Here is a 14,434-nt window from a genome sequence, read left to right on the forward strand (position 1 = left end):
GTCAAATCCTCACCAATTCTCTTTGCAGAAACTATGTTCCTCTATTAAGCTGATCAAGTATGATCAGTGATAAAAGCCCTGTCTACTGAAATATTCTTAAAGGTGACAACCCAAAGTGGCACAAACACAGTAAAATTTCAGAGCCCAGAATACAGCTGGGCAGCCATTATGACACCCACCCAAAACAGGAGCTCATGTTTAATATTCAGTTTCAGAAGGAAGTTTTATTCTTCCTGATTGAAGTGCTTTCATTTTTCTGCTGTATATTCAGTCACAAGCGTCTCAACTTGTTTGGATTAATGTTACAACAGCTATCTGTCTACAGTGATGCACCCCGTGTGGCCAGGGGGGGGGGGGACTTGAGCCTCCCTACTCAAGAGGGATTTTTTTCTGAGAAAGGAAGATACTATAGAAACATGGGCGTAAATCCCAGGGGACTTTTGGATCATTACACACACACACACCCATTCGTGGTGAGAAAAGATAACAGGTATGTTCCAGGTAGCCTAAACATATGAAGTAGTGATAAAATAACTAACTTAAAACTGATCTCATCATCATCATTGTGTCTTGTTTGAATTCTTTCAACAACAGTGGCTAGGGGTGAGCGCCATGCATAATAAAAATGCAATCCAAAAGTTATCCGTAGGCAATGACGCCACTGCAGTGATGACTGCTCTCTCAACACGAAGACGACTACGCACAACACGGTCATATATAATTCATGACTAGTTGTAGGGTCTTTCGGATGAGGCGCTACATACATGTACTTAGCTGTGCCCACTTAACAAGCATCCTTTCTCCACGCATCGCAAACACACCCGATCGATGCCTTGAGAAAGTCGATTATTTTGGGCGGTAATTTTTACCCGTGTATATGTACCAAATGTATACATGAACTGGAACTCCCTGCAAACCTCTATTCATCGGTGATATTTGGATTGACCACGTCGAATACTGTGTGACCCTTGACGTGATGCCTTGCAAGACATGGCATAAATGTAGTAGACTGTCTATGTGAATAGAATGAAGACCAGTTTGACAGTGGAGAGAAGTTGATGGAAGCACACTGACGACGGAATTTGAATGACTTAAATGATGGGCATAAATGACTAAAATCATGCCCCCATTCACGTATATTGCTGCTGTCTTTCTGGCTATAACATTTTGCCTTCCAGTAGGTAAGTTGTTTACTTTATCTTTCGAAATTCAGTCCGAATTTACAGATGCATTGATCACTTCGTGTATGTATTTTCGTGTGGAATTATTACAGAATAAGGTTAATTTTTTAATCCACGCCATTGGGAGATTTTTTACAGGGTTAGTTCGTCTGTTGTTTGCAGAGACTAAACTAGATAGCACTTTCGTTTGCGACTGAAAACAATTCTACCTTGAAACACATAGCTCCTATGGGGAAAATCAACTACTTGTTCATTTTAGCCAACTCGTTACGTAACCAGCTTATTCCAAAATTCATATGATTCAGGAAATGTTCAACATATAACAAGGGGTTTTCAAATAAGAGGGGTTTTCAAATAAAAATTAAGTTTTCCGCTTGAAAGATTTTAATACTATGGAATGTTGTGACCGGCAAACACTGTTATACAGGGTCATTTCACCTGTGTTTGAAAATATCGATGGACACAATACGCCTTTAAAGCAATAAAGTATCGTGTTAGAGCCCCAAGCCAAGTTTCTGGCCTGATCGATCCCGTTACGGTCTATCCTTGTGTTAATTGAATTGCGCTGCACACGTCTCTTGCCCATGGATATCGACGCCCTGCTATGTAAAAGAAAATACATCAGTGTCATGCTGGGAATGAGAAATGCATATCGTAGACTGAATATTCTGTGCCAAGCTCGGTGATAATCCTCATGATATGAAAACGGGCTTCGATGGCATACTATACCTAAGATTCGGTATGCTGATAGGAAGACGTGGCAAACATTTTTTTGTCAATTATATAGGAAAATTCTCAATGTGTTAAGATTTTTTTCGGACGATGTACGTGCGTCCTCTTGCTGGAGTCCTGCTAAATTGTATATAATTAATGTCGGCACATTCAATCGTTGCGTAACAATGAAACTAGCCAACACTCGCAGTCAGTCAGTGAATGGCTGTGAAGCGCGCACTCTTCTAGCAAAGAATTGCTTTTGACATCATTATCAGAGTCCAATCGGGATGTATGTAAAGGTGTCCTCTTGTTGGAGTCCTGCCAAACTGTGTATAATTATACAATGCTCTTAGAAACACTACTCATGTAAATACTGGGGTTGTTTGGAAGAGTTTAAAATCGTCCCTTAGTTGAAGTGCACCCTCACCATTGAGCGAAAGACAGGCTGGTGAAAAGTTTTCTAACTGGAGTCCTGCACGCGTTCGGCTCACACGCAAAGAACGTGCGCGCCAAAGCGGTGAGATCCTACCAATGACTGCCATTTTCAATTAAAAACACGCCCTCCTTTGTTCATGCTCGGAGCGGAGACCGATCCGGTCAGACTCATCCACATGTGCACTTGGGTGATTCTCCTCGATGCCACACTGTATGTTGCAGCTGCATGCGAGCATAATACGCACGTGCACGCCTGTCGGACTTTTTACACGCATGTCGAACATAAATTGTAGCATGTGATTGGTCGACAGATGACCGATGAAGGGTTTAAAAGGTCAACATAGGTCTTTCTCAAAATGACGTAACTTTCTACAGATTGCCACGTACATTGACATTGTTTTCTTCACTTGAATTTTTGTGACGCTCATCGGCTGCGCCGTATTTCGAACATTTGGGTCAGCACGCGGGCGAATTTCGAACATTTTGCACACCGCGCGCACACGCACCTGTTGGCTGTATACGCAGTTGCAATTTTCCTATCAAGATGGTGTACAATGGGAACTATCTGTACCCCGTTTCGTTTGCAGCGTATGCCACTTGGAATTAACAGTTATAACTAACTATGTTGTGTTAAACTTGGTGTAGTCGCTTTAGTGCTATACCGTAACAATAACGTACATTAGGCCTAATAGCCAACGAATAACATGCCACCAACCGATAATGTATCGTGAATTGTGCGATGCTGTTTTATCAATTTGTAGTGCATTTCTAACCGAGAATGTATGGGGTGGAGTACGGCTGGAGTACGACCCGAGGGTCAGCGAGATTGTACTCTCGTTAGAGGGGAGTATACTCCTGAACCGAAGTGTAACGCGTACGCGTCCTACTCGTGTTAACAGGAGTAACCGCGCAAACGCAACCTATAGATCGATTGATCCCGCCATGTCATGTGACCCATAGTGGGTATTAAATATCAATAAATACGGCGTCCACCAAAGCAAAGTGTTTCGGTACAATCTAACAGAAAATCATCAACCCCGTGTTCGATATACCATGGTATTAAAAATGGATACAAAATGGCTTTGAATTTTCATGCACCGTTAGATCGATAGGATTTTGGGGTGATTCAAAATGACCTGATTATTAAAAGTTTTATCCGACGGATTCAAAATGAATGCTTGAAATCAATGAATTAAGGGTGAATTTTTAATCTGGTGCTATATTTTTGTATCAGAAACTTATTTTGTATTAAAAATTTGTTGATGGAATTAGTACAAAAATTTTGCAATTTAGATTTTTTCGTTGTTATAAGGGTCTGTAAAACCCACTTTTTAATACTGTCCTGAGATTTACCGTTATTTAAAAATCTTACTAATGGAGGAAAATTGTGTGTTGTTCTTGGTGTCGTATTTTGTTCCTCTCGAAATTCATCTATGCTTCTGCCCTTCGGTATTGTACGAGGTATAACGTCGTCTCTGCTTGCACGAAAAACTGTTTTTGTCTGCTCGAAAATGAACTGCACATGCGGAATAAATTAACCATTTTTTTTTCAAAGTCTTAATTTCAATTTTACTCGCTTACAGGAAAAGTTGTACAGATATTTATTCGTATATTGAATAAATTTATTGAAAACCGACACGTGACAGACAGAATTGTGAGAATTTTTTCTGTATACCCAAAATTAGCGCAGCTATAACTGAACAGCCAAACTAAGTTACTTTCTAAGTTACCACAGACACTTTTAAATCAAATTTTATAACTTTAGTTCACAACTTGACCAAAGATTAACATTTACCAACTACGTTCAGAAATGAAAAAGTCAGTCTTAACTGAGAACGACTAATTTTATTATTTAGACAATGTTTCTTTCATTGCGTTGACTTTGAATTTCCTCGTTTGTTGCTTCATCAACAGAAAGTCAGCTCTATGTGTCCCGCTTCGGTTTCATCTCTGCCCCGAAGAAGAATTAGGTCACTCATATCGCATCGTCTGTCACACAATTTTGGTTCAATGCGTCTGCACATCCTACAAACCCAAATCATGGCTTTCTTGGAGATATTTCCGGTGTAACCTGGGGAAAATAAACGACATAGTAATCATTCAGTTTAGAAACATTGCTAATAAGTAATATTTCAACGGTTCCATCTTCGATATAGGGAAATCTCATATACTGAGCTGAGCCTGATAGGCTCGATACACTGTCATAAATTTCTTACTATATAGGCTTTAAGTCAAGCATTATTATACAGTACAAGGTATGCAGAAATGTTCTGAAAGTGCGACTCACATATCAAAAGATGTTCCTTCCAAACTCGATTCACAATTTATCTCCGGCAATTCACTGCTGCGCACACCGCAACCATTATTCTTTCGAACATTTTCCATAACAGGTGCAAAATTCAGCTTTTCTTAGAAATGTGACGACTTAAGTTCAATATAGTACCTCAAACAGTTTTTGAAAGTGTCTGTTTGAAAGTACACTCAATAAAATTCGCAACGCTTGTTATTTGCCCTCTTGAAAATACGCATACGCTTGACGCGTTTTGGACGCGATGTCTATCCATTCTTTATGATGGAGATTAGTGGTTGGTACCCACTACGTGATTTAGCAGACACAATCGGTCTATTAGTATCGATGGATAACGTTAATACGATCGCGTGGCGTTTACCTCTTAGAAAGTTCATGTGTTGTATAATGTCGGATGACCATCCAAGACGCTGCCGGTCGTGCCCAGGAGTCGCGCAGCTACGCGATTGGACAAGTCAAAACATATGTGATGCGTAATTAACAAATTAGCTGGCACGTCACTAGATTTATGAGCATTCGTTCTTAACATTTTAAACTGTTGTGCGCCATTAGCGCAATGTGGAAAGTCGTATTAAGCTGTATAAAGGAAAGAAAATGCAAAAAAGCAAATTTATTAATTACAGGGTATCATATTCTTTTTCACGTCGTTCAAAAGAGAAAATCAATATTTTGAAAAACACAGAAAGTGCATTGGGCCATAATCTTGATCCAAACCCAAAATGTTCTATGGTTTAAGGTTAATGGGCCTGCCTACCAGTGAGGCAAGTTCAGCCCCCTACCACGGGCATATTTTGAGACAAGTCTTGAGCTCATGTGCGCATTACAAATGTTACCGATAATGTTCGTTAGCACATCTGTCGAAAGTGATAGGGCGGCCTATTTTATATCGATTAAGGTTTTCTTTCTAACTACATTATCCGTCGACACGTAATACATTATCGCTTACACATAATACATTATCGCTTACACGTCATACATTATCGCTTACACGTAATACATTATTGCTTACACGTAATACATTATCGGTGGATGATGTAAAAGTGAGTCTTTTGACGGGTAGGCCCTAACTGACGAGAAATCTAACTGCGCAAGAGATCCAAGTATTACGCCAACGACTTGCGGGAATCCCCAGTTAGAATTTGTTTTGTTGTGTTTTCAGTGTCAAAACTGTTCTCACAACATCACTTCAGCAAGGAAGATAAATGTAAATATGCAATGTTAACTTTTGTGACAAATCGACAGACTTATTATCATCAATGTGTGACCTTAGGAGGAATCGTACGTTTAAGGAGTGATGGGTTATTCTGAACGGGGAGGGGGCAAACAAATAATATTGAAAAAGAAAGTTGCCTATTTCGTGTCCTCTGATTTATATGTAAAGAAATTACAGTGCACTGTTTTAATAATGCCAGTTTAGAAATGGCGTCGAACTCGACGAACATGCAAGATTTGTGTATTTTTTCAGCGAGGTAGTTCAGGGTATGGCCAAATCATCAGAACATTGCTCTGCATCACGACTCTTGGAAAAGTCATTGTTTTCGTTTCCTTTGCAGAGAGCAGCTCTATTTCTCAGAGCCTGAGCTTCTACAGATATAAATAAACTGCTAATTTTATTGGCCAAAGATTGCCGTGAGGCATCAAAAAAACGCATCAATAATCAAGGAAAGATGTAAACATCGTTTTAATGCCCTTGGGTCATTGCATCAGTGCATGTTATTCTCCAGACTGGTCTAGATCCAGAGTATTAAAGCGTTGCAACGAAATTCTCTATTGCAGAAAACCAAATGTCACTTAACAGCCCATGTTTACCAAAACTGCAGCATACGTGTTTATCAGCACTGCAGCATTAGGAACTCCACTTCTATCGAAAACAAGTCTCTCAGTCAACTGAACATGAACTGGAACCGATGGATACCTTGTCGCAATTTTTTTCCTTCATTACACTTACTGTAGCGAAGACTTCGCAGTTATTAGTCGGGTCACTGTATCTCGATTTGTTCACTCGACATCATGGAGCGGATCAAGGTAGTCATCTATACCAAAACCAAATCAATGTGCGTGCCCCATGAAAACGTGGCTTGGTCTTATCGGACGCACTTTCTGAACGAATGTATTATGTGCGATTGCCTGATAAACGAAGAAACAATTATTTGGGAAATAATACATTTAATTCTTAACAGACAGGAAGATATTGGTTATATTTTTGGGAGGTGTTTAAAAATAACAAAGTAAAATTCAGGGAATGTATGTCGCTTTCTTACAATGCACCTCCAGGAACCTTTGCTCAGTGAAAATAAATTTTAAAAAATGAGAACAAACCCTTCGGGGAGACGTTTCACTTATCATTTAATCGCAATTGGAGAACGGAATACAGCCTGTTAATAGCGTTATTTAAATACTGGACAAAATTTTCTGTATTTCAGACGAACGTCACTGCGGGAGAATCTATTTAATTCAATAAACATATTAACAAAATGTATGTTATCGAATTTAAAAAGAAAAGAAAATTACTTATGCCTCTTAGCCTCATAGCCTGAGGCCTGTGTCGTTAGCCTACCCGCCTGTATGGATTCTTGATGACAGAATGCTGTACGTGATATGTTACAACATTAGGGTTTGGCGGAGAAATGGAAAAATGGACGTGGTGTTGGTCAAAATGACAAGGTTTAAGGGTAATGAGATACCAAGCAGAGTTCCTCCATGAAAAAACTATGCAGCTGTAGAAATATAATACTTCCAGTCCTTAATATTTTGTAGGTGGTAAAATTTTCATCAACATAATGTCCTTTTTAAAATAGGCATACACCGTAATATTGCGGTACTGTTTATTGGTATACTCAGACGTTCCACATACACAGATTTGTACATTTCATTTAACTATTGGATAATGGATAAAGGTTTATAAGCACAACACGCGTCAAAATGCTCCAGTCTAGTCATTAACTTTAAACCAGGGGTACTTGCGTTGAAGCAGCCATGAGTAGTTCCAGTATATTTTCTGCATCGTTTAGTCCCCTTTGCATCTTGTGAACCGATACGGAAAAACCATTGCAGTGGCTTAATGGAGAGTGCGGTATGGGAACTAGACCCAGTGTCAAATCAGAAACATGATAACCAACCCATATCATTATGTTCTGTCGACTGAAAGTTTACACGGAAGGATGTATCCTATCCAAATATGGAACGGGAAATATTGTAAATAACTTGTTTTGATTCTTTAGCTTGTATTTTCTGTTAGTAATTACACTTTACTGGTTAAGTGATGCTTCTAGCTTGAATTATGTTCTGCATTTCCGTCATCTATACATATGTTTTAGCCCTCTTGGTTTGTTTATGCGAATGGAATAATGTTATCATTACTGACATACCTGCATCCGCCCACCGAGAACATCATCGTCAGCGTGGCGACTGGATAAAACCAAATACTATTATAATACATGTAGAAATCTAGTCCTATAAAGCTCAAAATAGCTTCTACGTGTAGGGCCTATGGTTTGCCATGTCCTCGATTGTACAACCTCAGCTTGAAAGCCCATCAAAGCAAAATTTTATGTCACAGACCTTGACAAAATATGCAGGTAAACGGTTAGATTTCGTAAACATTTACATTTAAATTTAAACTGCCAGGAACTGTTCTAAAAAAAACCCACAAGACTATGTCTTGAGATTTTCCTATCGAAAAGCCGATAAAGCAGACGAGTCCGGCTGCATCTGAATTTTTTTCTTAGCCAGAACTACGTCGATTGGGAATACGTGGGAATCATGCTGGCCGTAGCTTAATTGCAGCCTGTTTCAGACAGTTCCTTTGTAATACCATATTCCGTAAGATGAAGAATATTGAGGTTCTTTTAAGAAAATAAATTGTTCCTCCTTGGGTTTATTCACCAAATCTTCAGAAAAAAATTATGCGTATAAAACCTTATGTTCCATAGTATTGTTATGTAACTATTTAGCCTACGCCCGCGTGGCATGTGACTTCGCATAAATTAAGGCTGAAAGCTTATGTAAGGCGAAAGCGTGGCCCACTCAAGTCAGCGGTCGTCATCCTGTCGTCGGGCATATCTCACCTTGATTTGTGTAATAAGTTTTGGTTACATTAAATTATGTTTGTTTAGTCTAATAGTGTACTCTGTTCGCCAAGCTTCGTTCATTATAATGTTCCCAGTAAAGACATACCCACAAAAGTGGACTGTATCTTCAGGTCGTACATTGGACATTTAGGAAATTATATGTTTTTTCATGATACCTGAAGCTTAATAAAATTTACACCATCCTTTACAAATTAGTAATTTGAAAAGGTTGGTTATTTTACATCTGTGTTACCGGTGTTTGGTAACAAGAAACCGGTAAGTGTCATAATTGATATGTTATCAGTCCACTCTTCTAAACTTCCATATCTCACTTGCCGAGACAGTAATACGAAGACCGCGCTGATCCGTGTGGAATGCGGGGAATCTCATCGTCGGCTCAAGTGACGTCATACGACCCCCAACCAGCGTGTAAGACGTTGCGCACCAAAATAAAATTGCTCCATAGGTTAAAGGATGCCAGAGCATCATCTGATATTACATTTGCATCATCCTGACTTGTGAGGAAGGAAACCTTATTAGGTCCATGTTGAAAGTCAGATATACGCAGTCCTTAATACTGTGTCCCGTAACTCAAGACGTAGTGTACTCACCTTGCGCTGACGAAATCAATTAAGTTGACTGTTGTCTGGTGTATTCTTGCGTGCAGTTATGGGCGATGTTGGGATAGGCTGGAAGCCAGGCCTCCAATTATCATCGCATGTGGGAAATACATGTACATGTAGGTTGCGACTTGAGGAGGACCTGATGAGCTCATAGGGATGCGGGTGTTTTTAATGCAATGAATTTTGGAAGATCTATAAAGAATTTTACGTCAAACTTGACTTTTGTAAAGTTTCTTTTTTTTAATATTTGTTTTGCACAAGCACTATTCAGTACCGATCAGAGATCCTTTCCACATGTTAATTTTTAAAGTTGAGCCAAAATTAATTACCGGTATGCAGAGAGCTGTTTTCTCAAAGTCTCTAATGTTTTATTGTTTTAGGGGTTTCTCTTAAGTGTCACTACTGTGAGAGCTATGGAGGTTCAAGTGAGTGTCTAAAAACCACTGACGAAATTTGCGAACCAGGACAGGATGTTTGTACAATACAGACAACATGGAAAGGTATGCATGTTTTGCTTACATAATTATGACTACAACAGTGGCTTTTCGGATCAAATCTTGCCCCCTCCTATTAATGGGGAAGAGACAAGGAAAAATGAAAACAGGATAGGTGTCACCATTACAAGTTTAATTGAACATACTTTGACGATACACGCACAGAGATTTTGATTAGTGCCCCCTGCTTTAATCGTTTCCACAGACTGTCGTACACGTTTTTTCTTTTGAAGAAAAGAACCGTGTAATAAGTTGCCCGTCTAACAGTCCTGTTTCCTCAACATGATTGGAATGCGCCCTCTAGTAATGGAGTTGCAAGTGCATCACACAACGCATTTTGGTGCGTGTGCTAGTATGTATACCTGGCTCACAGATTCACTATTTAATCCTTCCACCCTCCTCCATCCTCACTTAAAAATCTCCGCCCTTGATATGAGGTTTGATTTCTAGTGTTATAGGGACAAACTGGGCAGCAAATAATACAAAATTACTGGATTTGTGCGAAACTGGTACATACAAAACATAACAAGCACCTTTTTTCCGGTTATAGGCCTAGTTGTGATTTAGGCCTATGTTAAGCTATGATGTCATAAATTTTGTGTGTAGCGTGTCTGGCAGCTCCACTTTCTGCTCTCTGGTCTTCTTATCATTTATTGTGTCTTCTGTTACTTTAACTTATTATTACTCTCTGCACCATGTGGTTGCTTTTGATCATCTGACCACCCTGCGACTGTCTCCTTTGATTGTAAGTGCTCTGGATTCGATTGATATCTTGTCATCGTCCGGCTTCTTGGGACACGGATCTCGATTGTCAACGCCATAGCTCTAGCGACCCTTTGTCATCGTCTCTCTGCTTGAGTTATCCTGGACAAACCAAGAGGAACTGGACACAGCTGCTCTCCAGAATCATTTGGCTGTATTGTTAGCTGCTGCTGCGGAAACCAACTCTTTGTCATTGCCAAATTCTGCTGAAGCCACCTTTGCGCAGCAACCAGCTGTCAGTACGTATGTAACCCGCTCATACAATCGGCACTTTCTCTTTGATCTCAATTGCCCATTGTCACCACACACCTGCGAACAAGAGTGCCGTGTTCCGTCAACCTCTGAACTACTCAGGAACCAGTGTACGACGCACAACATCAGGATGACACATTGCAGGTATACCCAGCGTGCTTACAAGGATAGTATGCGTACGAAACATAAACATGCTCTCCCGGTCAGGGTGACCATTGGTAACCCCATCCCTTCTGATGGTTTCACCCTGATTTCATACAAAAATCACCACAGCCTAACATATTTCATCCGAACCTGATTCATGTCAATATCTGCAAAGACGATCATGTCAGTTCCTGCTTGCTCAATGTACGCTCTCTTCGTAATAAATCGACAGAATTTAAAGACTTTGTTGCTGCTAACAAGTTTGACAATGTTCATGTTTGCGAAACATGGCTAGGCTGACTCTGATGAAGCAATCATTGACGATTTAACCCCTTGTGGTTACCTTTTTAAGCACAAACCTACAACCCACAAGCAAGGGGGCGGAGTGGGTGTACACTTTCGTAAGGAATTGGACATTCATGTCAACACTACTTCCACCAATTACCAGTCTTGTTGAGGATCTATCTGTTACTATGACCTCAAATAGTAACAGCCTTATAATTTATCAAACACCATGTAGCCAGCTTCCTTTTGTTATTTTAAGACGAATTCGTACTTCTGGTGGACAGCAAAAGTTCGAATATAGAGCCGCGCCACTTGTGATCTGTGGCAACCTTAACATTCATTTCGATAATCCTGAGGCATCGAACACCAGAAGGTTCACCGACCTTCTAAATGCAAACCGTCTCCTCCAGAATATTCAATTTGCTACTCACGAGCGTGGACATATCTAGGATGCCTTCATCACGCGATACTCCGATATACGCATTTTTTTTCAGATTTGCAACTTTTGCTGGGTACCTCCGATCACTCAGCCATTTCTTGTCTTCTGAAAATTCGAAAACTGCAGTCAACTCGTACACAAACTACTGTAAGGAACATCAGAGCAGTTAACAGGGAAGACTTTGCCAGTGATCTCCTTGTGCATGATATTTTGTAAGCCATTTCTGATTCCGTCCAAGAAGCCGTTGACCAATACAATCTCGTCCTTACAGAGCTCTTGGACACTCATGCACCTGCCAAAATAAAATCCATCAAGGTTCGCACTCCTTGGTACACTAATGAGATAGCTCTGGAGAGGCAAAGAAACGTAGACAACTTGAACGCAAGTGGTGTTTTCCAGACTCGAAATACATCGCCAGTTATATCGTGAGCAACGACAATGCGTCATTTCCTTGGTTTGCAAATTAAAGCATGCTCATTACAACCAGTTAATTCACGACTGTTACTGCGATTCTAAGCGACTTTTTCGTGTTGCTTTGGCAACAGCAACATTATCGCAAAGACTTTAAGTCAATTCTTCGCCACCAAGATCGACAACATTTTTGCTCGTTTACCCTCTGTTGCATCAGAATGTCTCATAAACCAGCGCAGACGTCTGCCGTTATGGACTTTCTTGAGCCTATTACACCTGAGGAAATTGTAGCTTTGATTCGCTCCAGTCCTGTAAAATCCTGTGATCTTGATCCCATGCCCGAAAATTGTCAAGAATTGTGCTCCTGCTTTTTCATCCGTCATTGCAAAGATTGTTATTCTCAGTCTCCGCGACGGCAAGGTACCAGTTGCGTTGAAGATCGTGAATGTGCATCCCGTGATGCAGAAATCAAGCCTTGACCAAGAATTATGACAGAACTACCGTCCAGAGTCAAACTAACCATATTTGTCAAAGCTTCTTGAACTTGTTGTTTTCTCCATATTAACCGATCACATCTACGCAAACAACTTGTATAATGATCGGCAGTCGGCCTACCGTGTCAACTGTAGCATTGAAACCCTTTTAATCAATCTATCTGATCGCATTTTGTCACAAATGGATGTCGGTAGACTCACTGCTGAAGTTCTTTTAGATTTGTCCGCAGCGTTTGACACTGGCAATCATGACATATTACTTAACACCTTATCAACTTTTGCTATTTCTGGTCGTGCGTTTGATTGGTTCAAATCATATTTGAGTGACCGTCATCAGCTGGTCTGTGTTGGTAATGCTAGCTAAATCCGATATTGTCAAATTGAATCACGGTGTACCGAAGGGATCCGTTGGTCGACCGTTGCTTTTTACCATCTATCTTCATGGTATGCAGGATTTCATTCGCTCTCACGATATCAGTTATTAATTACATACCGGTACATTGCAAAAGCTATGGGTACTTTTATGCTTATGAAATTCATCCACCAGTATCTTCATTTATTTCTATATTTAGGGAATGAAGTGTTGGGCCGCTTTTAAAGTACATTTAAGACAGGCTTAGGAGAATGCGTGAGCCGAAGATGAGGGTATTAAAAAACCTTTCACAGTCACGCCCAGCGCAGGCAACACATTTTTTATTTACACGCAAGCCTGGACATTTCGCTAAAAGTGTTCATATTTGCGACTGGTTCTGGAGACTATGAGGCTGATATGTACGTCCATACTCGCGTGTAAATAAAAAATGTGCACCCAGCGCATAGTCTGATTACCGCCGCACAGTTTGTGGATACGGAATATGACGCGTCTGGTTGACTCATCAGTAGATATTTAGCCATACATTAATGGGCGAAGTGGAAAATTTGCAACGCGCCGACGCTCCACGCATGCAAACCAGGTGCGTACAAATTAATCTTCGCGTATACGTATACGGTAAATATGATTTTTGATGAAAATACATGACTGGGGTCACGAGTGACCAAGCTCAAGTCCGAGTCATTATCCAATGTGATTCGAGTCGAGTCCGTGTCATGAAAAATGAGACTCGAGTCCAACTCCTGGACTCGAGTCATAGGCCTACAACACTGTTGCTGGGCTCACTCATATTATGTAGTTTGTGAATAAAGTTAATCACTGATACATACGTATAGATGGTACCGGGTGCGTATTTAGACTCAAATAAATGAGATACAAATAAGGCTATTAGTATCAGCGGCAGCGAGAGGGAATCTCTAAATGGAGGGATTTCACATTGGCGCCGTCTGTACATATCAGCATCGAAACTGAGGCTTTCTGTGTTGAACTTCCTCGAATCCAAGAAGCCATTGAGATTTTCCGGTACAACACCGTGCCCAGGACATCGGTTTCAAGCTCAGCGACATCTGGTGCCCACGACAAGCACCCCAAGACGACTCCCTCCCCGGGCAGTAGGGTCCTCTATACCCAAAACCCATACCACCCACCCCAGGTGTTAGGGTCTTCTTTACCCGAAGCCACACCCCCCTTGGCATAAGGGACCCCTCTACCCGAACCCAGGGTTTCCCGCCAATTTAACATGCATCCCCGCGCCACCACAGGATCCGACACCTTCATGCCCTAGTGCACGCGCAGCAATTACGCAACCCGCGAACCCCGTTCCACGCTCCACTGCATCCGGATTACCTTAATAACTCAGCCCTCGAGGACGGCAGAAACGTAGAGTCAACACTCCTAGGCTCTTCTAAGAACCACGCCTCTTCCAAAATGAGCTTACATCTCATGTAACTT

The 14,434-nt window shown here is 40.8% G+C and overlaps 1 protein-coding gene across 2 annotated transcripts in view; it reads left to right on the forward strand.

Annotated features, from left to right (window-relative positions):
- Positions 1–733: 733 nt before the first annotated feature.
- The window catches only part of LOC147799595 (uncharacterized), a 55,897-nt gene continuing 42,196 nt past the window's right edge, over positions 734–14,434 (forward strand). The window contains exons 1-2 of one of the 2 annotated variants that reach the window (XM_087134798.1): positions 734–1,181; positions 9,712–9,831. In XM_087134798.1, the coding sequence (XP_086990924.1) occupies positions 1,109–1,181; positions 9,712–9,831 (193 nt within the window). In that variant the 5' untranslated portion in view covers positions 734–1,108. Of the gene's footprint in view, positions 1,182–9,362; positions 9,448–9,711; positions 9,832–14,434 lie in introns of those variants that run through there. The other variant, XM_087134799.1, reaches the window with a different exon arrangement.

The sequence above is a fragment of the Acanthaster planci genome, linkage group LG03 (assembly GCF_054643075.1).
Source record: "Acanthaster planci isolate LZ-2023a linkage group LG03, COTS_SCS, whole genome shotgun sequence".
Taxonomy (NCBI): Eukaryota; Metazoa; Echinodermata; class Asteroidea; order Valvatida; family Acanthasteridae; genus Acanthaster; species Acanthaster planci.